This window comes from Kogia breviceps, chromosome 2 (assembly GCF_026419965.1).
Source record: "Kogia breviceps isolate mKogBre1 chromosome 2, mKogBre1 haplotype 1, whole genome shotgun sequence".
Taxonomy (NCBI): Eukaryota; Metazoa; Chordata; class Mammalia; order Artiodactyla; family Physeteridae; genus Kogia; species Kogia breviceps.
Window position 1 is genome coordinate 169313000 of NC_081311.1, and position 24636 is coordinate 169337635.

At 37.5% G+C, this 24636-nt stretch overlaps 2 protein-coding genes across 5 annotated transcripts in view; one reads left to right on the forward strand and one right to left on the reverse strand.

Moving 5' to 3' along the window:
• The window catches only part of WDR12 (WD repeat domain 12), a 33147-nt gene extending 19829 nt beyond the window's left edge, over positions 1-13318 (reverse strand). Inside the window, exons 1-8 of the mRNA XM_067026601.1 lie at positions 12586-13318; positions 12235-12490; positions 8586-8680; positions 5401-5495; positions 4195-4301; positions 3159-3274; positions 2447-2601; positions 1099-1144 (exon numbers count right to left, since the gene is read on the reverse strand). Of these exons, the coding sequence (XP_066882702.1) occupies positions 1099-1144; positions 2447-2601; positions 3159-3274; positions 4195-4301; positions 5401-5495; positions 8586-8680; positions 12235-12275 (655 nt within the window). The 5' untranslated portion in view covers positions 12276-12490; positions 12586-13318. The remainder of the gene's footprint in view (positions 1-1098; positions 1145-2446; positions 2602-3158; positions 3275-4194; positions 4302-5400; positions 5496-8585; positions 8681-12234; positions 12491-12585) is intronic.
• Positions 13041-24636, forward strand: part of CARF (calcium responsive transcription factor) — a 53270-nt gene continuing 41674 nt past the window's right edge. For 2 of the 4 annotated variants that reach the window (XR_010839179.1, XR_010839177.1), the window contains exons 1-2: positions 13062-13934; positions 17158-17323. The gene's annotated coding sequence lies outside the window, so the exon portion shown is untranslated. Of the gene's footprint in view, positions 13935-17157; positions 17324-24636 lie in introns of all 4 variants that reach the window. The other 2 variants (XR_010839178.1, XM_067026600.1) reach the window with 2 other exon arrangements.

Below are 24636 nucleotides of genomic sequence, written 5' to 3' on the forward strand. Positions count from 1 at the left end.
GCCACCAGGGAAGCCCTGTACTACTACTTTTTAAAATATATGTGGATTTTCCCCGTTCTTTTCTTCTAGCAGTGTCTTCTTACTATTATCAAGGTAGTTTCCTCTAAGAGTCCCCTTGTCTCCTTTAATTGTTCCTTCTAATCTACGTTTTCAAAGTGAGAAAATTAAGTTTGGTAAAATTGTATTTAAAAAAAAATTTTTTTAAAGTAAACCAGCTAGGGCTTCCCTGGTGGTGCAATGATTAAGAATCTGCCTGCCAATGCAGGGGACACGGGTTCGAGCCCTGGTCTGGGAAGATCCCACATGCTGCGGAGCAACTAAGCCCGTGAGCCACAACTACTGAGCCTGCACATCTGGAGCCTGTGCTCAGCAACAGGAGAGGCCGCGACAGTGAGAGGCCCCCACTCGCCACAACTGGAGAAAGCCCTCACACAGAAACGAAGACCCAACACTGCCCTAAATTAATTAATTAATTAATTTTTAAAAAATCTTTGAAAAAAAAAGTAAACCAGCTAAACTAAGAAATTTCTCTAATAGTAAAGTATATCAAAATGACTCAGAAGGTAATTTGTTTATTTCCACGTTCTTGAGTAAGGGAACTCTGAGAACTAAGGCAATTACGTCGCACTGCACCAGATGTGTTATTGGTACTTGCAGGGATTCAGTGACATCGTCCAATAAATAAGGGGGTGGTAGAGTAGAATAACATTTTTTGGTTTTTTTGGCGGTACGCGGGCCTCTCACTGCTGTGGCCTCTCCCTTCACAGAGCACGGGCTCTGGACACACAGGCCCAGCGGCCATGGCTCACGGGCCCAGCTGCTCTGCGGCATGTGGGATCTTCCCAGACCGGGGCACGAACACGTGTTCCCTGCATTGGCAGGTGGACTTTCAACCACTGTGCCACCAGGGAAGTCCTAGAAAAACATTTTGAAACACAAAGAAATATACTAATTTTTCTGTATACTATAGTACTTTATTTGTGACCTAAAAAGCTCTGGTCCACTTTTTATAGAAAAATGTGGGCTAAAAAGTCTTTTTTTCACTGAAATTCTTGAAATATCATTAATAAGTCAACATAGAAGAAACATTTCATTTACCTGTAGACCAAATCTTTAGCATCTTATCCCACGAGCCACTGCAAAACTAAAAAAATATATATGAAGGGAAAAAGAGTATGCAATATAATCCATCATATTGTTTGCCTGGTTTTCTTCTGCTATTTAACTTGAAATCTTTACTTTGCCCTGAAATCCTTACTACTATGGCATCACCTATCTGCCTGTCTTCCTAGTCTCTGGGAAGTTGTACCCTCAATCTCATGGCAACTGAAAGAGCTGCCATTTTTAAAGGGCCCATACCCTGGTCATGATTGCTTAGATCAGGGTGGGCAACTGACCTACACTGTGGCAATAGGTCTCTTCCTCCTCCAGCGCCTTTTTTGGGGAAAACTTGTGTTTTAGAGAGCTGAAGTTAATCTTTTCCCAGGGATAGACAGTATAGGATGTAAAACCTGGGAATACTGAAGGCCAGGTTTTATTGCCATGTGGAGAAAGCTAGACTGAGGTAAGAGAATGAAGTCAATTTGGGGAGACGAGAGGGAGGAGGTGTGCTGGCCACATGCAAGCCTCTACTCCATTGGTTCCTGAGATCCAAATGCATCATCACCCTGCTCATGATGTGGTGCATCACTCCCTCCTTGGGTCTTTTAAGCTAAAAAAAATTTCAGGATGAGTTTCTATCTCTTATAGCCAAAAGACAGGGTACAGTTAATTCACTTAAGTTTGGACTCAACAACATGTAAACCTTCTTTATGGCTCAATATGAATACTCATAAATTTTTAACTTTGAATGCAGAAACGTCCTCTGTTACGCTAAGTGGCAAAGAAATGCTGAAGAAACACTCTTAAATCTAGAACACTTCATTGTGGTTTGGAGAATTTTCAAATGGTGACGGAGTTTGTAACCCCTCTTAAGTAAATACTGTATTGCCCTCATAGCTTGACAAACTTTTACCATTTTGTCGTGATAAAGAGTAGATCAGCAATAATAGTAAAACAACCTCAATTAATGCTAAGTTTAGTGCATGCTAAGTTTTAGGTAATCAGCTAGACATTTTCAATTAATGACAGCACTATGAGTAGCTGAAGGACTGAAAATGTCAATCACTATGATTTGAGGAGGTTACATAAAGAAATTACTTGTTTACCTGAGTTCTTAAAATTTCTGCAATTTATATAAAATTCTAAACCAGAGATACCAGAGTGAGGGAGTGACTCTTCATACCTCTCATTATGAATATTTACTTTTGTTTTGAAATCATATTCTTTAGTCACCAATTGTTACAGAAGTAGGCCAATCACAGTGACTTTATGTAGAATAGACATTTTTGCACAAGAAGCTCAAATTCTAATTGAACACAGTACTAATAACACAATAGCTACTTACTTTGGTTCCTGTGCTATCAACAGCTATAGAATCCACACTGCCAGCATGACCCCTGCAGCAGTGCAGGGCTTTCACTTTGTTTCTCTCTACATTCCACTCCCATAGGAGAATAGTCTGATCCATAGAGGCACTCAGTAGTATGCAAGACAGATTGTCTGGAGAAAGGAGAACACAAGGATAAGAAACAAATTAGTACAAAAATTTTAAATAGTGTTCCAAAACTAAAAAACTGAATTTTTTGTATTGTTGATAAAGATGTTAAAAAGGTAAAAGACCTCATATAGCCACCTTTGAAAAAAGAAGCTAACTTATGGTATAAAAGGGAAGATTCTTCAAAAATAGTATAGGGACTTCCTTGGAGGTCCAGTGGTTAAGACTCCACGCTTACACTGCAGGGGGAGCGGGTTCGATCCCTAGTTGGGGAACTAAGATCCCGCATGCCACAGGGCGCAGCCAAAAAACAACAACAACAACAACTATAAAAGACATGCATTTAACACACTCAATATTAACTTGAAAATATATATTATGTGATATAATTTTAGGATTCACTTCTACTGATTTACGGATTTATGTGTATATTTTTGAAAGACCCTATAAAAACTAAGGCATGAGAAATTTCCTATCCTGTCCCCATCCTGCCCCAGCACCGAAAATGGCTTATTTCCAATTCCTTATCCAGGATTCCTCTCAATTTAGGCAGAGTCCTAACCTTTCTTCACCCAGGCCACATCTTTTACAACGTCTGTATGTCCCACAACTGTCATTATTGACTTTCCTTCCAAGGACCAGATCCGAGAAGTCTTATCATAAGAACCAGTCAAGATCCTGTGAGGAGAAAAAAATCCTATGAAACACAAAAAAAAGCTTTTTTCAAACCCTGCAATCAATTATATTTCTAAAGCACTGATAAAGTAAACCTTGAGGATTATATTTTAAACTCTTCTTTAATATAAAGATTAAAATTTCAAAACACACTAGAATAAATCAGAAGATGTTACATTTGGCTTTTCCTGACCTCCTAAAATAAAAATGTAACTGATAAACCCTAGATTTCAATTTTACGATTATTGTAAATATATTACCACTCCCAGGGAAGCTAAGAGAATTGTTTGAAAAGCCTAACAGTCCTTTGTATTTAACCAGTGAAAACCATTAAATAAAAAACCAGTAGAACCATTTAAAGTAAAACCAGTAAAAACATAACTATGTAATAACTCCAGGGAGACATTCTTTGAAAGTAAGCTCCTACTGAAATCCATTCTTGAGGTGTTTTTCTACAAGTAAGGCCAGAGGGGGTTTGCTCTGAACAATTCATACCTTCTTGATTCCATTCTGCCCTTTTCAGCCCTAAAAATAGCATGATCTGCATCTTGAGGGTAGTAGGCTGGGAGATCTGTGGCTAGAAAAGGTTTTTTTCCCTCTATGAAACAAATTATATTCTTGGTCTTAAAAGCAACATAATCAAGTAAATGCCCTAAGACATACAACCTATTTGGAAGACAAATGTCACTACAACATCTTTAGACAGAAAAGAAAACCTATTAATAGATATGCTTCTTCTTGACTACACTAAATTTAAAGGTCTTTGGCATGGTCACAGTATATATATATATATATATATATATATATATATATATATTTACTTATATATATCACAAAATTACTTTCACAAAGAACAAGTAATCAGAGAAAAATATTCATATAGTACACTTAAAATGGATACAAAAACATTCATCTGGCAATACCATTCCTCTGCCCCGTCGATCGCACTGATCCAGTCATCATGGAACATGCATTGTTCTGGCTGAGGTGCAGTATATTTCTCCACGTACTCTAGTTCCACAACCTCTTCCTAGTCACAGAGAGAAACCAGAAATCAATCAGGCAGTGCAGTTTTTAAATGGTACATTATGAAAATAAAGGACTCCTGGTTTAATTTATCTCCTTCATGTAATTCTCCTTCATAATCCAGAAATTTTGGAGTCATATAAAAAGTGAGAAACTTTATTTGACCTAACAGTATGCTAAGAGTAATATTAAGAAATATTAATGACCTTGGAAAACTTATGCTAAAAGTAGAAAAAAAGAATATAAGAAACTTTATAGGGCTTCCCTGGTGGCGCAGTGGTTGAGAGTCCATCTGCTGGTGCAGGGGACACGGGTTTGTGCCCCGGTCCGGGAAGATCCCACATGCTGCGGAGCGGCTGGGCCCGTGAGCCATGGCCGCTGAGCCTGCGCGTCCGGAGCCTGTGCTCCACAACGGGAGAGGCCACAACAGTAAGAGGCCCGCGTACCACAAAAAAAAAAAAAAAAAAAAAAGAAACTCTATAAAATCATAAATGCATGTTGTTAAATCGATACAAAGCTTCTGTTTAGGATGATGATAAAATTCTGGAAATGGACAGTGGTGATGGTTGCATAATACTGTGAATGTACTTAATGCCACTGAATTGTACTCTTAAAAATGGTTAAAAGATAAATTTTATGTATATTTTACCACAGTTCCAAAAATTGGCCCCCAATCATAAAAGCATTATAAATTATATTTTAAATTAGAAAAGCAGTAATAAGGAAAGTTTGAAAATTAGAGGAAGGGGCAATCACTATAAATCACAATACTCTAACCCTTAAGTTTATATATGTACACAATCATTTTATATACCTTTATTAGTAGTAAACATATATTTGCTATTCCCTTTCTTGACAACTGTTCCACAAATATGAAGTTATCTTTCCTTGTTCATTCATCTGCATTTCTTGAATAATACTCTTAGGAAAAAAGAGGGAATTTAAACATTGAAGATCTAGAAACTGAGGTTCAGTTTCTAGGAAAAAACAGTACTCAAAAGGCTCTTGGTTCCTGTAGATTCAGGCTGATTCTAAATAAAGTTTTCCTACATTATCTGGTTAATACCTTAAGTAAAATAGGGCAGGTAAGCATTTGAACTTACTGATGATATGTTTTCCAGTTCCATGTGTTTGAACAAGGGCATTCGCAGAAACTGGCCCTTGATAAGGAAATCAAACTCCACATGTTTGTGGAACTCTAAAGAAAATACATAATAAAATTATCATTGTTAGGACCTGAAATGGTATTGGCAGAGGTAAATGAGAGACCCCCCAAACAAACAGGTACCTATTATCCTAGTGTGGCCTCCAAGTTTCTCCAGAATTTCTCCATGGCACAATCAGACCATGTACTCTAGTATATTATGTGATTTTTACTAACAGAAATACTTTGTTCTGTTGGTATAATATTTTTATTGTTGATGGTGTAATCATTTTGATTAAGGAAACCTTTGTATTCTAAGAAGAATCCCAAATATATACAAAAGTAGGAATAACATAATGAATCCTCATTCCCATCTTTTACCAACTCATGGACAATCATCTATACTCCTCCCTCCACTCTCCTGCTGGTTTTTTTAAAGCAAAACTCAGAAATGATATAATTTCATCTGTAAATGCTTTAGTGTGTACCTCTAAAATATAAAGACTAAAAAAGTCACAATGTTAAAAATTTAACATTACTTACTCCTTTTAATACTATAAAGCCAGTCAATGTTCATATTTCCTTGTTTCATAAATGTCTTTTTACAGTGAGCTTTCTAGGATCAACATCCAAAGTCCTCACATTATATTTGATTAATATCTTTAACAGTTCTCCGTCCTTTTTTTTCATTGCCTTTTATTTGCCGAAGAAACTGGGTCTTCTTGTAATACTTCTTACATTCTGGCTTTGGTTGATTATATCTCCAAGGTATCCATTAACATGTTCCTCTACCACCTACATACAACCTGTACATTAGGCAGACCCAAATGCCTGATTAGACTTTGGGTTTGTCTGGTTTTGGCAAGAATATTTATACACTGCATTGTTTTTCCTATTGTATCACATTAGAAAGCACACTATCTCACTGTGTCTCCTTTTATGATATTAAGATCTACCTCTGGGTTCAGATGATATCAGTCTGATCCCATCCATCATAACGTTCTTTGTTAGCCTTTTACCTAATAAATCGCTTTAGTAGCTACAGATATTCACTTCTTAAATCCATTATTTCATTTGGAGTTACAAAATGCTAAAAATTCTTCATTCTTTCTGATTTATTAGCTATAATAAAATCCTTCTTAAAGAAGAATTTCCTCATTGACTCTTTTTAAATTTATTTATTTATTTTGGCTGTGTTGGGTCTACATTTCTGTGCGAGGGCTTTCTCTAGTTGCGGCGAGCAGGGGCCACTCTTCATCGCAGTGCATGGGCCTCACTGTCACAGCCTCTCTTGTTGCAGAGCACAGGCTCCAGACACGCACACTCAGTAGCTGTGGCTCATGGGCCCAGTTGCTCTGCGGCATGTGGGATCTTCCCAGACCAGGGCTCGAACCTGTGTCCCCTGCATTGGCAGGCAGATTCTCAACAACTGCGCCCCCAGGGAAGCCCCCTCATTGACTCTTTGGCTTGTTACTTTTAAAAAAATCTGAATCTGGGCTTCCCTGGCAGCGCAGTGGTTAAGAATCCGCCTGCCAATGCACGGTACATGATTTGAGCCCTGGTCTGGGAAGATCCCACATGCCGTGAAGCAACAAAGCCTGTGAGCCACAACTACTGAAGCCTGCATGCCTAGAGCCCATGCTCCGCAACAAGAAAAGCCACTGCAGTGAGAAGCCTGCGCACCGAAATGAAGAGCAGCCCCCACTCACCGCAACTAGAGAAAAGCCCGCGTGCAGCAATGAAGACCCAATGCAACCAAAAATAAATAAATAAAATAAATTTTTAAAAATATTTGAATCATTTTGCATCTTCAACTCAAGAGCAGTGACTCAGTTAATCGATTTACACAAAAGGACAAATCAATGTTCATCTACAAGTTTAGAAAAATATGCAAATATCTGGGTAACAACAACCATATACTGATATTGCAAGAAAATAATTCTTACGCTAGTTCAGAGTTTTTCAACAAGTAGAATATATGACATCTTTGGAGTTTAGAAAACTAACTATGCATCAGAATCTCTACACTATTGTACATCCATGATGAAAGATAAGAACCGATAGGAAGTGCTACGTGAATATCTCTATATCAAGAACTGTATCTTGCTAACAATGAAAAGACCTTGTCCCCCTGCAAAAAAAGTTGTTCAAAAACATCTTAAGCTTAACAAAAAAGTTATAAGATTATTGGAAGAGGAAGTGAAAAATATTAGGCATTAGTTTATAATTCTCACCTCCCCATTCCTCCAACTAGGGTAGAATCAAAAGAGCTTTAAAAGCATCAGAAACATCTGCATAAAAATATGCTTGCCTCTAAATGATGGCTCCATTGACAAATTTTGTTTTTAAAGATTATGCTTTATTTTCCATTTTTCATGTTTAAATCTTCTACTATATGTATGGTTTCATTACTTTTTAAAGAAACATTTTATTATAGAAAATTCCAAACATATACAAAAGTGGAGAATAATAAACCTTCCTATACCTATCGCCCAACTTCAACCATTATCAACTTATGACCAATCTTGTTTGATCAATATTTTTGCATATTGTTCATATTAATTTTACATTAAATTTACATATAAATTTATAGCCTGTAAAGTTTTTTGCATACATTTATATAATTTATATCTTTATAAACATTTTACTTGATACTATGGCATGTTTATGTTTGTTTTATCCATTATTTTTAAATGAATTTTAAATACTTAAATAAAATACTAGTATTAATACTGGCATTTGTTATTATACAAAACAAATGCTCAAATACAGATATTGTCATTTTGCTTTGTAGAAGCACCAAGATGCTTATTCTATGCCTACCCAATCTAGCCCTCACGTCTTCATTACCTCTACTTCACAACTTTTACACTAAAATCTTTATTCCTAAATCTCAACCACCTTCTCTCCATATTGCCTTAAAAGCAGATTAAACTGAATTTCTTTTTTCCTGAAAACTTATTTCAAAGCATTTTTCAAAGTATCATACAGCAGAGAAATCCATGTTATAAATTTTACCATGATAAAATCCATGCAATATTATAAAATAATGCCCCAAAAGGGGTATAAATAATAATATGATGTATTTCAGTCTAGTTAGTTTCACTGTGCTTTCTCCTAACTTTTCAGAGTATATATACCCACCGTTTTTGGCCTCCAGTAATTTATTGATGATGTTACTAAGGTCAGCAATTTCAGAGGCTGCAGGTATAGAGAAAGGAACATCATCCACTGCATATCTACAAAAAGGAAACAATAAATCAAGTCTACAGATGTTTTAACAAATGTGCATTTATTCATTCAACAAACATTTATTGGGTATCTAATACATGCCAGACATTTTGCTACATGGAGGTTAACAAAAAATGAATTAACCTGTGGTCTCTGTTCTTGGAAAGGGTTAAAGTCTGGTAATCAAATATGAGGAAAGTATGTAAGAACAGTGTCATAAGTAATACATAAAATGGGAGAACAAGGAAGTGGTAGGTCATTTCAACCAGAGAAAAGGGGGCTGGGAGAGCAGAGTCTGAAAGAATGCATAAAAATTCACTCTTACACTAAATCTAGAAAAGTGAGTTTCTGTCAGGTGAAGTGTGGCAAGGCAGAAAGAAGGGATGCAGGAAAGCAGGGAGAGCAGCAAAAAAATAGCTAAGAGTTATTAAAGAGCTGCCCAACCAGCTTATTCCAGAAAGTGTTACTTTACTCTAGACAGTGACCAAAGATAAGGCTAAAGAGATGTGCACGGAGTAGTTTAGATGCTCTTTGAAGTACTTTTTACTTCTTTTCCTAGGCAATGAGGAACCACTGTCTACGTCAAATAACATTATCAGAATTTTGTGTGGTTAGCTCTTTCTTGGCAGCACTGCAGAGACTGGATTACAGGCACACACAACAGGAGGCAAATTAGGAAACTCTTGTAAGAGAGAATGGGAGAAAATTCTTGCAAATCACGTATCTGACAAGGAACATGTATCTAGAATATATACAGAACATTTATAACTCAATAATAAAGACAACCCCATTTTAAAAACGGGCAAAGGATCAAAATAGACATTTCTCCAGAGAAGGTATACAAATGACCAACAGGCACATGAAAAGATGCTGAGCACTGTTAGGCATCAAGGAAACGCAAATCAAACCACAATGAGATATCACTTCATACCCACTAGGATGGCTACAATAAGAAAGACAGATATTAAGTGTTGGTGAGTATGTGGAGACATTAAACCCTTATTCATTGCTGGCAGAAATGTAAAATGGTATGATTGCTTTGGAAAAATCTGGCAGTTCCTCAAAAAGTTAAACATGGCATTACCACTTGACCCAGCAACTCCATTCCGGAGTATATACCCAAGAGAAATGAACATATATGTTCACACAAAAACTTGTGCACAAATGTTCACACCACCACTATTCCTAATAGCCAAAAGGTGAAAACAACCTAAATGTCCATCAGCTGAACAATGGAAACACAATGCGGTATATCCATACAATGGAATATTATTGAGCAATAAAAAAGGAATGAAGTACTGATACATATATACATACATATATATATATATATATATATATATAAGCTATTGCCACCCCCACTCCCATTGTGGCAAAGAGATTTATTACAGCATGTCTTGATGAGCCCTGTTTTATATATATATATATACCAATATATATATATAGGTATATATATATATAAAACAACATGGATGAACCTTGAAAAACATCATACTAAGTGAAAGAAGCCAGTCACAAAAGACCACGTACTGTATAATCCCATTTATATGAAATGTCCATAACAGACAAATCTACAGAGACAGAAAGTAAATTAGTGATTGCCCTGGGCTGGGGGGATTTGGAAGTATTTGGGTGTGGGGGGGAGGGGTAACAGCTAAAGGATGATGAAAAGTGTTCTAAAATTTACTGTGGTGATGGTTGCATAATTCTGCAAATACACTCAAAACTAGTGAATTGGACACTTTAAATGTGTGAATTCTATTGCACATGAATTACATCTCAATAAAGTTGTTACAAAAAACAAAAACAAAAAAGTCTTCATAAGGTCTGCATTTAGGCTATATTTGTGGGGAATGTAAAAGTTTCAAAAGATGTTAAGGTAGAACTTCCAGGGCTCACCAAGACATGCTATGATAAGTCTCTTTTTGTCACAATGGGAGAGAGGGGTGGAGGTTTCAGATCTTGTTAAAATGTAGATTCTAAATCAGCAGGTCTGAGGTAGAGTCTGAGATTCTGCTTTTTCTAACCAGCTCCCAAGTGATGCTAATGCTGCTGATCTTCAAACTACACTGTGAGTAGTAAGGCTATAGTTATATATTTATCACGCCGAAAAAAGTAAAAAGTTATTTAGGTTCTCCAAATGGTAACAAAGCCTAGAAATTGAAAGTTGTGGTTTACTATGATATTTTGGCCAGCAAGATGAGTAGGGAAAAGTAGCATAATCACATACTCATATATGAATATAAATGCATATGTAAATTATACACATATACATGAATAAATCTACTTCCCCCCCTCATTTTACTGATGAGAACGTATTGCGTGAAAGGAAGAAGCAAGAAGTTTAATTTCTAGGTTTTGTTACCTTTTTGGAAAACCTAAATATATAAACACAAACACACATACACACATATGATGTTTATCCATTTAACACAGGAGTTAAAATACAGTGCTCTAATATTTCTTAAAACTTCATGTGAATCAACAATAATCTCCATAAAACTTTTAATTAGAAAAAATACAGTGATCATGCTAGTCCATCACCATATTCCTTTAGAAGCATTTCGACTAAGTATATATACTCATCTGTATTGATAATACAATTTAAATATACTGTAAGCAACAATTCAAGAGGAGTGAATATGATTTACCAGGTCAACACATAAAGCTACACAGAATCAAAAATATAACCTTAATTGAGGTGGGAGTTTTTTAGTTTATAGCTGACATTAATACAAATATTTATTACTTATCATCAGTACCAGAAGAACTTGACAAACATTTGTTGACTCATTCAATCTAAGAAGCATAACACAGTCTCTACAATCAAGAGACTTACAATATAGTTGAAGAGACCAGGTGAAACAAAAAAAAGTTAATAGTGTAATATACGCCACAAAGCAGAATAGGTTTCAAATGACTGCTACATACCTGGGGACCATTTGTAAAATTGCTAATACGTATACATACATATAGGTATACACATACAGGAATATATATACACACGTACACGCGTAGATTTATGTATATAAATACACAAATCTGTAACTGAGTTGACTTCACACTAATCAAAAACCAGTTCTATCAACTCCCTATTGAGAGCTCCACCTTCTTGCCTGGTTTAGAAAAGCATCGTCTATCACCTACGTAGGAAAATGAAGTTGTGTTTTCAGACACTGAAACACCACCAGCAGACAGCCTATGACGACTTGGTCCGTTGTTCACTGTTCAATTACATAATGCACTTCATTCAGGAAGCAAACGTGAAGCCCTTCAGGTCCCTCTACACTCACAATTCAAATTATATACAGCCTGAGTCTAGGCAAGGCGGCTCGGTGATCCTTGAGAAATCCTCGCAAGGTACCGCTTCCACTTGAGCGGAAAACGCGCTCAAGAGAGGAATCCAGCCAAAAAAAGGGAAAAAAGGAATTGATGGCAAAGATAACCAGGGATGCACAAACCAGAGTGGTCTTTTGAAAGGATCCCGGGGCCGGGGGGCGGGAGGGGGGAGGGGGGAGCGGGGAGGAGAGGAGAGGAGGGGAGAGAAAGGGAGTATGCTTACTTCTTGTTGTCAGTGAAGAAGCGTGTCTGGAGCTGAGCCATGGCTTGCCTACAGAAACGTATGGGTAATAGACAACCAGCGCTTTGGCCTCTCAGGACTTCAAAAAGAGGCAGCTCAAAGTTAGACCGCACGTGTCAGAGAAAAGCAGCAGTCGAACACTGGGCTTCCGCTTTCTATCCTCGGGCCTTCTAACCCAGGAGGCACCACGAGGCTTCTCTTCCACAAGGCCCAGCCCACAAACATCAACTACCTATTCCTAGATTTAGGAGTCATCGATTAGTAAAGCATAGTCTTAAAGGCGGCGCGTCCCTTTAACCTTTTTGTATTAAAAAAAAATATATTTAAGCTTACAATCGATTGTGAAGATACAGAGAGGCCCGATTCTCCTCCCTCTCTCTCTTTTTTAATTTTAGCAGGTTATCCTCAGTTACGATAATTCAAACACAGCTCCTAGATACCACAACCCCCAGAAAGCAGCGCTTCTCACACACTGCAACCACTGGGTATTGTAGTCTTCTTTCCCACGCTGCCCTTAGGCTATCTTATTTGCATTAAACCTTCCGACTCCAGCCAAATTATCTATTATATTTCCTCTGCCTTCAGCTTTAATTCACTAAAGACTTTCCGGGTTTACTTTTTCAAACATACTCCCAATCAGACTCAGTCTACCGAGATTTTTCTTGGGCTCTCGCCACTAGCTTCAGGCTTTAGATCCAGGTGAGAGGCGGGAATACGAAAAGAAGAACGAATCAGAAAGGAAACACGCGACGGTGGCTGATAGTGGTCTTATCTCAAGCGACTGCGCTGCGCGCTCCCGGAGGGGCGCGCCTGCGCACTGTGCTGGTCTCCATGGCGGGGCCTCGGAGCCAAGACGAGGTTGAGTAGACTCGTTTTGAATTTTCTCCCCTCTGCTCCAGCACTTTGTGGACTTCCCTTCTCGCCCTGTAGGGCGCTCGGCGGCGGCGGGACGGGGCAGTTGGAGGTTTGGCAGAGCTGTCTGCGCCGACGGACGGGACGCTGCTTCCCAATCCCCCTTTCTTTCTGCTGTCTCCTCCTCCTGTCACCTCCTGACCCGCCCGGTCCCTGAGCAACCGCCGGCTCCCGCCCCTTGCTGCTGCCGGGCCTTGGTGGCGCCTTCCGCGCCCCGCCTCGGGCCGTATTCGGGGCCCCTCCTGACGAGGCCTACCGTCCCCCGCCCGGACAGGGTCCGCGGGCCCCGAGCCGGCAGGCTGGAGGAGGTGGAGGTTAGGTGTCTTAAGGAGGGCTGCCGAGCCCAAGGGCGCACCACCACGGAGGAGGACTCGGACCCCCTGGGCGGGAGCGCCCGCTGTGTGGTCCTATGCGCCGCCCCGCATTTTAGGGTTCCTTTTTTCTCTTTATGAGCCCCTTTATACCTTCGTTTTAGAAGGGGAAAGGCGTCCTCCCACACCTTCTCCCAACGCTTTTTGACTTTTTTTTTTTTTTCGTCTTGAAGTTAACCAAAGGCCTATGTCTTATTCTCAAACGGTCCCGAGAATAATTCTAATGGAGTTTAGTTGTTTTTCTAAGGGAGGATGGGTGGAGAGATACTACTCAGCTCTTCTAGTCGCTTTTTAAGGCGTTCGCCAGAAATCCTTCAAGAGGGGTACTTCTTAAAGAGACGGCAGTTTAGAGTAAGGCAGAACTGGATTGCAGAATTTGGAGCAAAGCGGTGTGTGCAGGTGAAGACAGCTAAAGCTTTCCTTTGTTACGTTGCTTCAAGATGTAGCACAATTAAGTAGACATGATATTTAAGTCAACCATAGACTATGAGAAGGGATTTAAACAATTGTAAACGAAAAATAATCTGTTAATAGTGCGCAGTGACAGTGAAACTAAGACTATTTTCAGTTTATTCACCTTAGAATGCAGGCCGTGGAACCCGAATGCCTGGGTTCGAATCCTGCCTCAGCTGCTTATTTATTAGCCTCTCTGCCACACCTTGGTCAACTGTGAGATTAAGTGCCACATAGTAGATGTTAACTGTTTTTACCATTGTTATCCTTTAGATGTCAGTTTAACTGGGAGCTATGGCAACGTGAACAAGTAAGAAAGACCTAGCTTAATGGTTAGAGGAGTAAAAAGAGAAAACCTCTGTGCCGAGGGCCTGGGAAAGGATTGGGCTTGCAAATAGAAACCATGGTCATTTAACCATGTGATTCATTGTAATTGTGAGAATTGGATGCATAAGTTAGACCACCTGAAGTTTGAAACACTTTTTCTTAATTGAAATCTTGTTATTTAATCCATAATTTTTGAATTTGGTAGAAGTAAAAAAATTCGTCAGTTTCAAACATCATTTGCTTTTAATCATAAGTAATTTTTGAGTTACAGCAGTAAAATTGTCTGAATTAAATTTCATAGAACCTGAAATAAAACTTCTAATAGGTTTTTCAGGTAATTTTTAATTGTTAATATATCATTGGTTAAAATATATTTTTAAATTTGTAATCAGATTAATTCATGTTTAACTATCATTAATTTGAAATTTATCAAAATAAGAAAGTACTGTACCTGATATTCAATACAGGTTGATCCTAATTCGAATGGAAAATTTTTCTATGATCAGTAAGATACAGAACTTAAATATGTGCTTAATAAGATAAAACTCCAATTTACAAAGCAGAAATGTTGAATTCACTAAAATACTCTTTTCATTTGACTGAGACCTTTAGTTAAGGGAAAATTAGTTAACAAGCATTCCAAAATACCTGAACACCTAGTATGATGGCTTTGGTTTTTTCAACAGTGGCTTATGTGTTGTATTTCGTGTTCCCTCTATGTAATACCTAGAGTAGTTAGTATTTTTACTCTTGAGTGTTTTTCTTAACTTTGCTTAGAACATTAACTTCAAGCTTTTGGTTCTAATGATTTCCTACATGATTCATTTACTAGGTTTCTTACAAAGACACATTGTTATCTGGAGAACTACAGCTTGGAAAATGTTTCTCTTTATTATAGTTTTTTTTTTTTTCCTGTATGTAACGGCATGGTGTAGTATGATATAAAGACAGTGCATGGGTTTTGGAGTCTTAATTGGTTTTGGTGATTTCTTCCTACTTAGTTTTGAATCTGAGCTCTAATGTTCTGTGATCTTAACCAAGTTACTTGACAGCTTTGGTTTTCTTATCTATAAATAGATAATAAGCTCTACCTTAGAGTCATTGTGAGGATTAAATGAAATAATTTGTAAATCACGCAAAGAGGTAAAAAGAGGTATGTACAGGGTAAGAAATGGGTAGAAACCAAGATTACAGGGAAGTTTATAGACAGGGCAAACCTTAGATAAAGGAAAAGAGACATTGTGAACACTAGCGTTAAATTTTTTTCACTGAAAAATGAAAAGTTGAAGTAGATTGTTTATATATATTTGCATACATTTAACATTTTGATGTTGATTTAACTAACACAATACGACTTGCAAAACCCATCTTTTAAGAAATAAATTACTCTAAAATATTTGTGATTTAGGAGTTTTTTTTTTTTTTTTTTTTGCGGTACGCGGGCCTCTCACTGTTGTGGCCTCTCCCTTTGCAGAGCACAGGCTTCGGACGCGCAGGCCCAGCGGGCATGGCTCACGGGCCCAGCCGCTCTGCGGCATGTGGGATCTTCCCGGACTGGGGCACGAACCCGTGTCCCCTGCATCGGCAGGCGGACTCTCAACCACTGCGCCACCAGGGAAGCCCCAGGAGTCTTGATTTAATTTTTGACACCACTGATTCATAGCAATTTTGTATACATCATAGAAGGAACATTGTGTTGTTTACCTACCCTAAAAGATGAGGGAAATTTTATTTTCTAAACTACTTTTGAGCAGTATTTTTTAATGTAGTTAATAAGGTCAGACACTGATTTTAAATATAAGATTTCAATATCCTTTAAATCTTGAGACATTAACCAAAGTGCCTAGAATTAAGAGAAGCTCTAAACTTTAAGTGGCTTCATCCTTCAGTTAGCCTGTTTGGGGATTTACTCTTAGATTATTGGTTTTAACAGATAAATTTTACCACACAAAAGTCTATCGGGAAAACTAAAAAAAAAAAAAAAAAAAAATCAAATATTAAGACAATTTTTAAGAAATTACAGCTGAGAATTACCTTTAATGTTTTGAACAAATAGATTTGCTGTTGAACAAAATCAAAAAACAGTCGCCTCAACATGGTCCACAGAGATGTGAGTAACTACAGCCTGACTAGTGTCTTCTTCCCCTCTGCCATGTATTCAATATGTATAAAAAATAAAAGCCCTTTTTTGCTATAAATTAAAACATTGAACTTCTAATTCTTCCTAATCTTTGCTTTTGGTATAAGGTAAAATCCACTTTTTAAAACGTGATGTGAAACATTCTAGAAAGCAGTTTGCCAGCAAAATTTAATGGCCTTAGTGTGTTTTCTGAACTCCAGTTATTACTAACCGTCTAGGTTATATATTTAATACTTTCTCTTTTCTTTTGTTCTCTTTATCCAATACCAATACTACTTACTTAAGAAATAAGCTTATCAATTTAATTGTAGGATTTTATAGGGGATGGGGTATGAGGAGGGAAGCCCTTATTCTTAAGCTTCTATGGCTCCAAAATATATGTTCAATTAGTAAATATTTTCATTGTGGAGAAAAATGCAGTTTACACTGGACGTTTTTGTTTTTGTAGTAGTTACAGAATGTGAGAGTTGAAACAAGGCCTTAGTCCAAATCCCCAACACAGGTTAAGTCACCTACCCCTGGACACATGGAGTCTTCCATAAAGACAGTCCTAGTCTTTACTTCACTTTAACCGAGTCAATTGCTGAGTAAACTATGCCAGGCTGGTAATTGCTATTTTATAGTAAAACCTGCAGAACAAAATCTAGTAGCTTACTTTATGTGTAGGAAAATAGATATACGTTGAATACCTTCTCATTACAGAAAAAATGCTGCTGTGAAGACATAATTATAGCTTTCACATAACTGAAGCCCCAACCATCATGATTTAGTGCCCCCCAAAGGAAGAACTTCAGTGGAAAAGAGAGGGCATTTCTGGGGACAGTAGAATGCTTGAGACCTGAATTTAAACTCAAGCTCCTTCATGAAGGTAACAATTTTATATTTAACTGATAGAAAGTAACGGCTCTATAAAAGTTAACTTGTCTATTACATATTAATGAAAAAGTCAAGTTACACTTTGTATATAGGTACTTTGTTCCGTTTATGGTTACCAGTTGGAAAAGAACATTTTATACCTAGCTATTTAATCTTAACATCTACATTCTTTGGAACTTTACTTTGACATAGTTAATTGAAAGTTAGGGATAATAATTTATAGCATGTGCTGACATTGAGGTTAGGTGGGAAAATTGGGTATTTTAAGTCACCCTGCAGTTATCAGGACTGAGGATTATAATGCAAATTGATGGAAGATTTAGGGGAGGAAGGAGTAATACTTTTCACTTCATTCAAATTATTTTTTGAAAAGGATGTCTGTAACTTAAAAATGTACTTTTAATCTCCAATTCAACAATGAGTTAGGTCAACAGATATTGAAACCCACTTTTCCATATAATAAACATGAAAACCTTGTTTAACACATAGTATAGAGGTACTGCATACAGAAAGGAAAATTTTGAGCTTTGAATTTCCAGAAGATAGTAGGAAAGAAGTTCTCTTTCTTCCATTTGCAGATTCCCAGTCTGGGCAAAGTTCTGAAGTAAGTGGTTTATATTTGGCAAGCTTCCTGTGTTATCACACCCCTTCACTAGTGAACTTCCCCAGGGCATTAATCCTGCCTTCCCTGTTCACTGCTGCATCTACCTCAGGTCTGCAGAATCCCTTTTAGGTTCTCTGAGCCTCAGATGTACTTGCGTTCTAACCTCTAAGTTAAACTTTTCGGGGTAGCTGTTTTTAACTCATCTTAAAGGAAGAAAGCTATATTTATATAAATTTACACAAATTTGATAATGACTGATAATCTCTCCAGAGTTTTTTCTTTTTAAGAAAAAATGCTTGTTAACTCCAATGAAAATTTCATTGATGAAATTCAGATAGGGTAAGAGAAAGTAAATAAAATGAAAAAAATTTAGATCAGTAGGGATAATTTGTAATGGAATCAGGGCATCTACCAGGAAACTGAGGGTAAGTTTTTAGAATTTTTTTCCCCTAAGCTATTTTCACTTTTTACCTTCCTGTCCTGAGATCCACTTTTGGATCTGTTTACAGAATATTTTCTCAGGGGCTGTAATTCCTGCATAGTTAGAATGCTAGTTTTTTCAGGGGCTCAGAGATCTTTAGATTGCTTGCAGGAGGGCTTTTGTGTGTTAGGGACTGCCTATAATTAAATTTCAACCAGGAAAAGTTGAGAACAAAAATGAACAAAGAATTTCTTTTAGCATCTTTAATTTGTTAACCTATCCAAAAAAAAAAAAAATATTTAAAGCCATGACTAATGAAGGAGGGAGGTTTGTCTGTTACCTTGAAAGAGTTCCCATTGTAATAATAAAGAGTGGACTTTGGGATCAATGCATGTAGGTTTGAGTTCTTGCTCAGCCACCTAGTATATTTGTAATCTTTGATGTTACTTAACTGCCTAAATCTTATTTCCTTATGTGTAAATTGCAGCAAGTAACTGAATCACAGGGTTGTTGAAAGGATTAAATAAAATGACATGTATAAAACACTGAGCCTAGTGCTTTACTATGGTAAGTGCTCAATAAATGAAAATCTTATAACCTTTACTGGTGAGCCTCAGTTTCCTTTTCTGTAAAATGTTGTTAATGGGTCCTATATCACACAATAGCAGAGTGATTGTTAATAATTCTGTCTAATAATTATTAAGTATAATAAGCATTCAATAAACATTAAATTATTTTGTAGCTATGATAATTAAATTCATAATCTTCATGTATTCTATCATAATAGTGCTTATATTTAAAAATCAAAATAAAGTCTCAAAAATATTTCTAATCTTAATGTCATCATGTTTAGACAGTGAATATTTCAGTGTATTTAATACACTTTAAAAAATTAAGTTGCATTCTGTTTTTAAAAAATTTTATTTATTTATTCAATTTTGGCTGCGTTGGGTCTTCATTGATGCACAGGGGCTTTTCTCTAGTTGCGGTGAGCGGGGACTATTCGTTGCAGTGTGTGGGCTTCTCATTGCAGTGGCTTCTCGTTGCAGAGCACAGGCTCTAGGCACACAGGCTTCAGTAGTTGTGGCACACGGGCTCAGTAGTTGTGGCTCACGGGCTCTAGAGTGTAGGCTCAGTAGGTGTGGCACACGAGCTTAGTTGCTCCGTGGCATGTGGGATCTTCCCCGACCAGGGCTCGAACCCCCCACGTCCCCTGCATTGGCAGGCGGATTCTTAACCACTGTGCCACCAGGGAAGCCCTAAGTTGCATTCTTGACAGCAATTATTTCAGTTTTAATAAGTCCCTCAGTAGGACTTTATTTTCAATTGGATCTAACTCTGTAAAAGTTTTCTCCTTGAATAGAGTTCTTTTATTTTTATACTCAGTGTACATTAGAGGTCAGCCAATAAACAATAGTTAAATGAATTTTAGAAGTCATCAAGATAATTACTAACACACCATTGTAAAGCAATTATACTCCAATAAAGATGTTTAAAAAAAAAGATAATCAGCTATTAGAAACATAAAATCTAAGAACTGAATGGGATCTTTAAAAAACTAGGAATTGGGGGCTTCCCTGGTGGCGCAGTGGTTGAGAATCCGCCTGCCGATGCAGGAGACACGGGTTCGTGCCCTGGTCCGGGAAGATCCCACATGCCGCGGAGCAACTAAGCCCGTGAGCCATGGCCGCTAGGCCTACGCGTCCGGAGCCTGTGCTCCGCAACGGGAGAGGCCACAGCAGTGAGAGGCCCGCATACCGCAAAACAAACAAACAAACAAAAAAAAAACTAGGAATTGAAGTTCAGGAAAGTTAACATATTGTTTTTTTTTTTTTCATCAAATCTAGACTGACCGTATGTTCTTTTTCTAGTACATTCATCAGATGTGTGAATTTTTAAACTAAACAGTAATATTGAAATAGAACTTGTTGGTCATCTGAAAGTAAAATTTTTTGCACTTTTTAAAGACAGTATAGAAAAATATATTTAGAAGCTTTATATTAAGCCCAGGTAAGTTTTTATTACATCAATGAGATGACTGATATTTAACAGATTTTTGTCCTTAGGAACCAAGTAATTTATTTATAGATAGGTGAATTTTTAATCTTAGTTTGCATAATTATAGGTAGCAAAAATAATATTGAGTATTGACCCTGTACTAGGAACTGCACCAAGCTCTTTGCACACATTATTTTGTTTAATGTAACGACCCTCTGAGGGAGATGCAGTATAATTGCCAATTTGCACATGAGAAAAACCAAAGCTCAGAGTAGGTAACTAATTTGTCAAGTAAGTATGAAGCTGAAATTCAAACCCAGAGCATATGACTACAGAACAGTGTCTTCAGCTATTTTATACATTTTTACTGACAAAACCCTCTCAGTTTTTGTTTTAAAAGTTAATGAAAAAATAATATATTTCTTGTCCACCCTAACTCCAGTATTGTTCAGAGTATGGTAACTTAACCTAAAATTTCAAGGTAATTTCGGAGTTCATATACTATGATTTGTTATTGGCTTCAGTTTACAGACACTCTGTTTGCTCTTTTTTTTTTTTAAACTAAAATACTTTTTTTTTTTCTGACAGTTTTAGATTTATAGAAAAATTGAGCAGGTAATATAAAGATTTCTTCCTTCCTTTCTTCCATATTCCTTCCCCTACCTTCTCTCCCCTCCATCCTAGCATACAGTTTTCTCTACTATTAACATTTTGTATTAGTGTGGTCCATTTTCTAAAAGTTAATGAACCAATACTGATACATTATTATGAACAGAAGTCCATAGTTTACACTAAGGTTCACTCTGTGTTGTACAGGTTTATGGATTAATGTCATGTATTCTTAACAGTATCATAAATTATTATCTCATCACCATAAAAATCTCTTGTGCTTTACCTATATGAATTCCTGCATCCCCAACCTCTGGCAACTACTGATCTTGGTATTGTGTCTATAGTTTTGCCTTTTCAATAATGTCATATATTTGGCATCATATAGTATGTAGCTTCTTTCACTTATCAGTATGCATTTAAGGTTTCTTCCTGTCTTTTTGTGCCTTCATAGCCTGTTTCTTTTTTTTGTTTTTGGCTACCCCTCACAGCTTGTGGGATCTTAGTTCCCTGACCAGGGTTCAAACCTAGGCCCACAGCGGTGAAAGCACTGAGTCCTAACCACTGGACAACCAGGGAATTCCCAAGCACTGAATAATAATTCATTGTATGGATATACCACAGTTGTTTTACCTGTTCACTCATTGAAGGACGTCTTGGTTGCTTTCAAGTTTTGGCAGTCATGAATAAAGCTGCTATAACTATCCATGCAGGTTTTTGTGGAACAAATTTGCAACTCATTTGGGTAAATACGTAGTAGTACAATTGCTGGATAGTATGGTATGCCTATGGTTAACTTTGTAAGAGACTGTCAAACTGTCTTCCAGAGTGGCTGTATGTATGGTTTTGTATCCCAAGCATCAATCAATGAGAGTTCCTGTTGTTCCACATATTTGGCAACATCTAATAGAGGTGTTTTTTAAAAATATTATCCATTCTAATAGGTATGTTATGATACCTCAGTGATGATTTAATTTGCAGTTCCCTTATGACATATAATGTTGAGCATCTTTTCATATGTGTAATTGCCATCTGAATATCTTCTTTGCTGCAGTGTATCTTCAGGTCTTTTGACCACTTTATTTTTTATTTATTTTTAAATTTTTATTTATTTTTTGTTTTTATTTTGTTTTTTTTTTTGCGGTACGCGGGCCTCTCACTGTTGTGGCCTCTCCCGTTGCGGAGCGCAGGCTCAGCGGCCATGGCTCATGGGCCCAGCCGCTCCGCGGCATGTGGGATCCTCCCGGACCGGGGCACGAACCTGTGTCCCCTGCATCGGCAGGCAGACTCTCAACGACTGTGCCACCAGGGAAGCCCTGACCACTTTTTAAATTAGGTTTTTTTCTTATTGTTGAGTTATAAGAGTTCTTTGCATATTTTGGATACAAATCCTTCATCAGATACATGTTTTGCAAATATTTTCTCCAAGTTTGTGGCTTTTCTTTCCATTCTTTTGATACTGTCTTTTGCAGAGCAAAAGTTTTTAATTTTAATGAAGTCTTGCTTATCAATAATCTCTTTCATGGATCATGCTTTTGGCATATAATAGTTAAAACATCATTACTATACTCATGGTCATCTAAGTTTTCTCCTATGTTGTCTTTTAGGAGTTTTATAGTTTTGCATCTTACATTTGTGTCTATAATCCATTTTGAGTCAATTTTTTTGAAGAACGTAAGGTTTGTATCTAGGTTCACTTTTTTTGGGGGGGGCATGTGGGTGTCCCTTTATTCAGCACCATTTGTTAAAAAGACTATCCTCTAGTGAGGTGGATGGACCTAGAGTCTGTCACAGACTGAAGTAAGTCAGAAAGAGAAAAACAAATACTGTACGCTAACACATATACATGGAATCTAAAAAAAAAAAAGGTTCTGAAGAACCTAGGGGCAGGACAGGAATAGAGACACAGACGTAGAGAATGGACTTGAGGACACGGGGAGGGGGAAGGGTAAACTGACACGAAGTGAGAGAGTGGCATTGACATATATACACTACCAAGTGTAAAATAGATGCCTAGTGGGAAGCAGCCGCGTAGCACAGGGAGATCAGCTTATGCTTTGTGACCACCTAGAGGGGTGGGATGAGGAGGGTAGGAGGGAGATGCAAGAGGGAAGGGATATGGGGATATATGTATATGTATAGCTGATTCACTTTGTTATACAGCAGCAACTAACACAAAAATGTAAAGCAATTATACTCCAATGAAGATGTTAAAAAAAAAAAGACTATCCTCTGTGGGATATATGAGGACATATGCTTTATTTATTTATTTATTTTAAAATAGGATTTTAGGGCTTCCCTGGTGGCGCAGTGGTTGAGAATCCGCCTGCCGATGCAGGGGACACGGGTTCGTGCCCCGGTCTGGGAAGATCCCACGTGCCGCGGAGCGGCTGGGCTCGTGAGCCATGGCCGCTGAGCCTGTGTGTCGGGAGCCTGCGCTCCGCAATGGGAGAGGCCACAACAGTGAGAGGCCCGCATACCACCAAAAAATAAATAAATAAATAAATAAATAAATAAAATAAAATAGGATTTTAAAAATATCTATTTATTTATTTTTGGCTGCATTGGGTCTTCGTTGCTGCGCATGGGCTTTTCTCTCGTTCAGTCGAGTGGGGGCTACTCTTCATTGCAGTGTGCCGGCTTCTCATTGCAGTAGTTTCTCTTGTTGTGGAGCACAGGCTCTAGGTGTGTGGGCTTCGGTAGTTGTGGCACGCCGGCTCGGTAGTTGTGCCTTGAGGGCTCTAGAGTGCAGGCTCAGTATCGCATGGGCTTGGTTGCTCTGCAGCATGTGGAATCATCCTGGACCAGGGCTTGAACCCATGTCCCCTGCATTGGCAGGTGGATTCTTAACCACTGTGCCACCAGGGAAGTCTGGCAAATATGCTTTAATTTCTCTTGTGTAAATACATAAATTGGAATGGCTGGATCATAATTAGGTTCATGTTTAACTTTTTAGAAAACTGCCAAAGTGATTCTCAAAAGAGAATATATTATTTACATTACCACCAGTAATACATGAGAGTTCCAGTTGTTCCATATCTTCATAAACATCTGATATAATCAATCTTCTAAATTGTAAATATTCAAATAGGTATATAGATGTATATAATTGTGGTTTTAATTTTCATTTCCCTAATGACTAATGCTGTTTAGCATATTTTCATTGTTTATTTGCTAGATGCATATCTTTTTTTTCTTTCTTTTTCTGGCTGTGCCATGTGGCTTGCAAAATCTTAATTCCCCTATCAAGTTCCAAAAAACGTTTATCACCCCAAAATAAAACCTTGTACCCAATTGGCAGTAACTTCCTGTTCTCCCCTCCCCCAAGCCTTGGCATCCACCAGTCTACTTTCTGTCTGTATTTTACCCATTTTGGATATGTTTTATAAATGGAACCATACAATATGTGACCATTTGTGTCCAGCTTCTATCACTTAGCATAACTTTTTTGAGGTATATATCAGTACTTCAGTCCTTTTTATGGTGAAATACTATTCCATTATATGGATATACCACATTTTATTTATCTATTCATCAGCTGATGAATATGATGAACATTATGGTTGTTCCAGTTTTGGCTATTATGAGTAGTGTTTCTATGAGCATTTGTATACAAGTTTATGTTTGAACACCTGTTTTCGATTCTTTTTATCTGTTTATTTAAACTTCATTT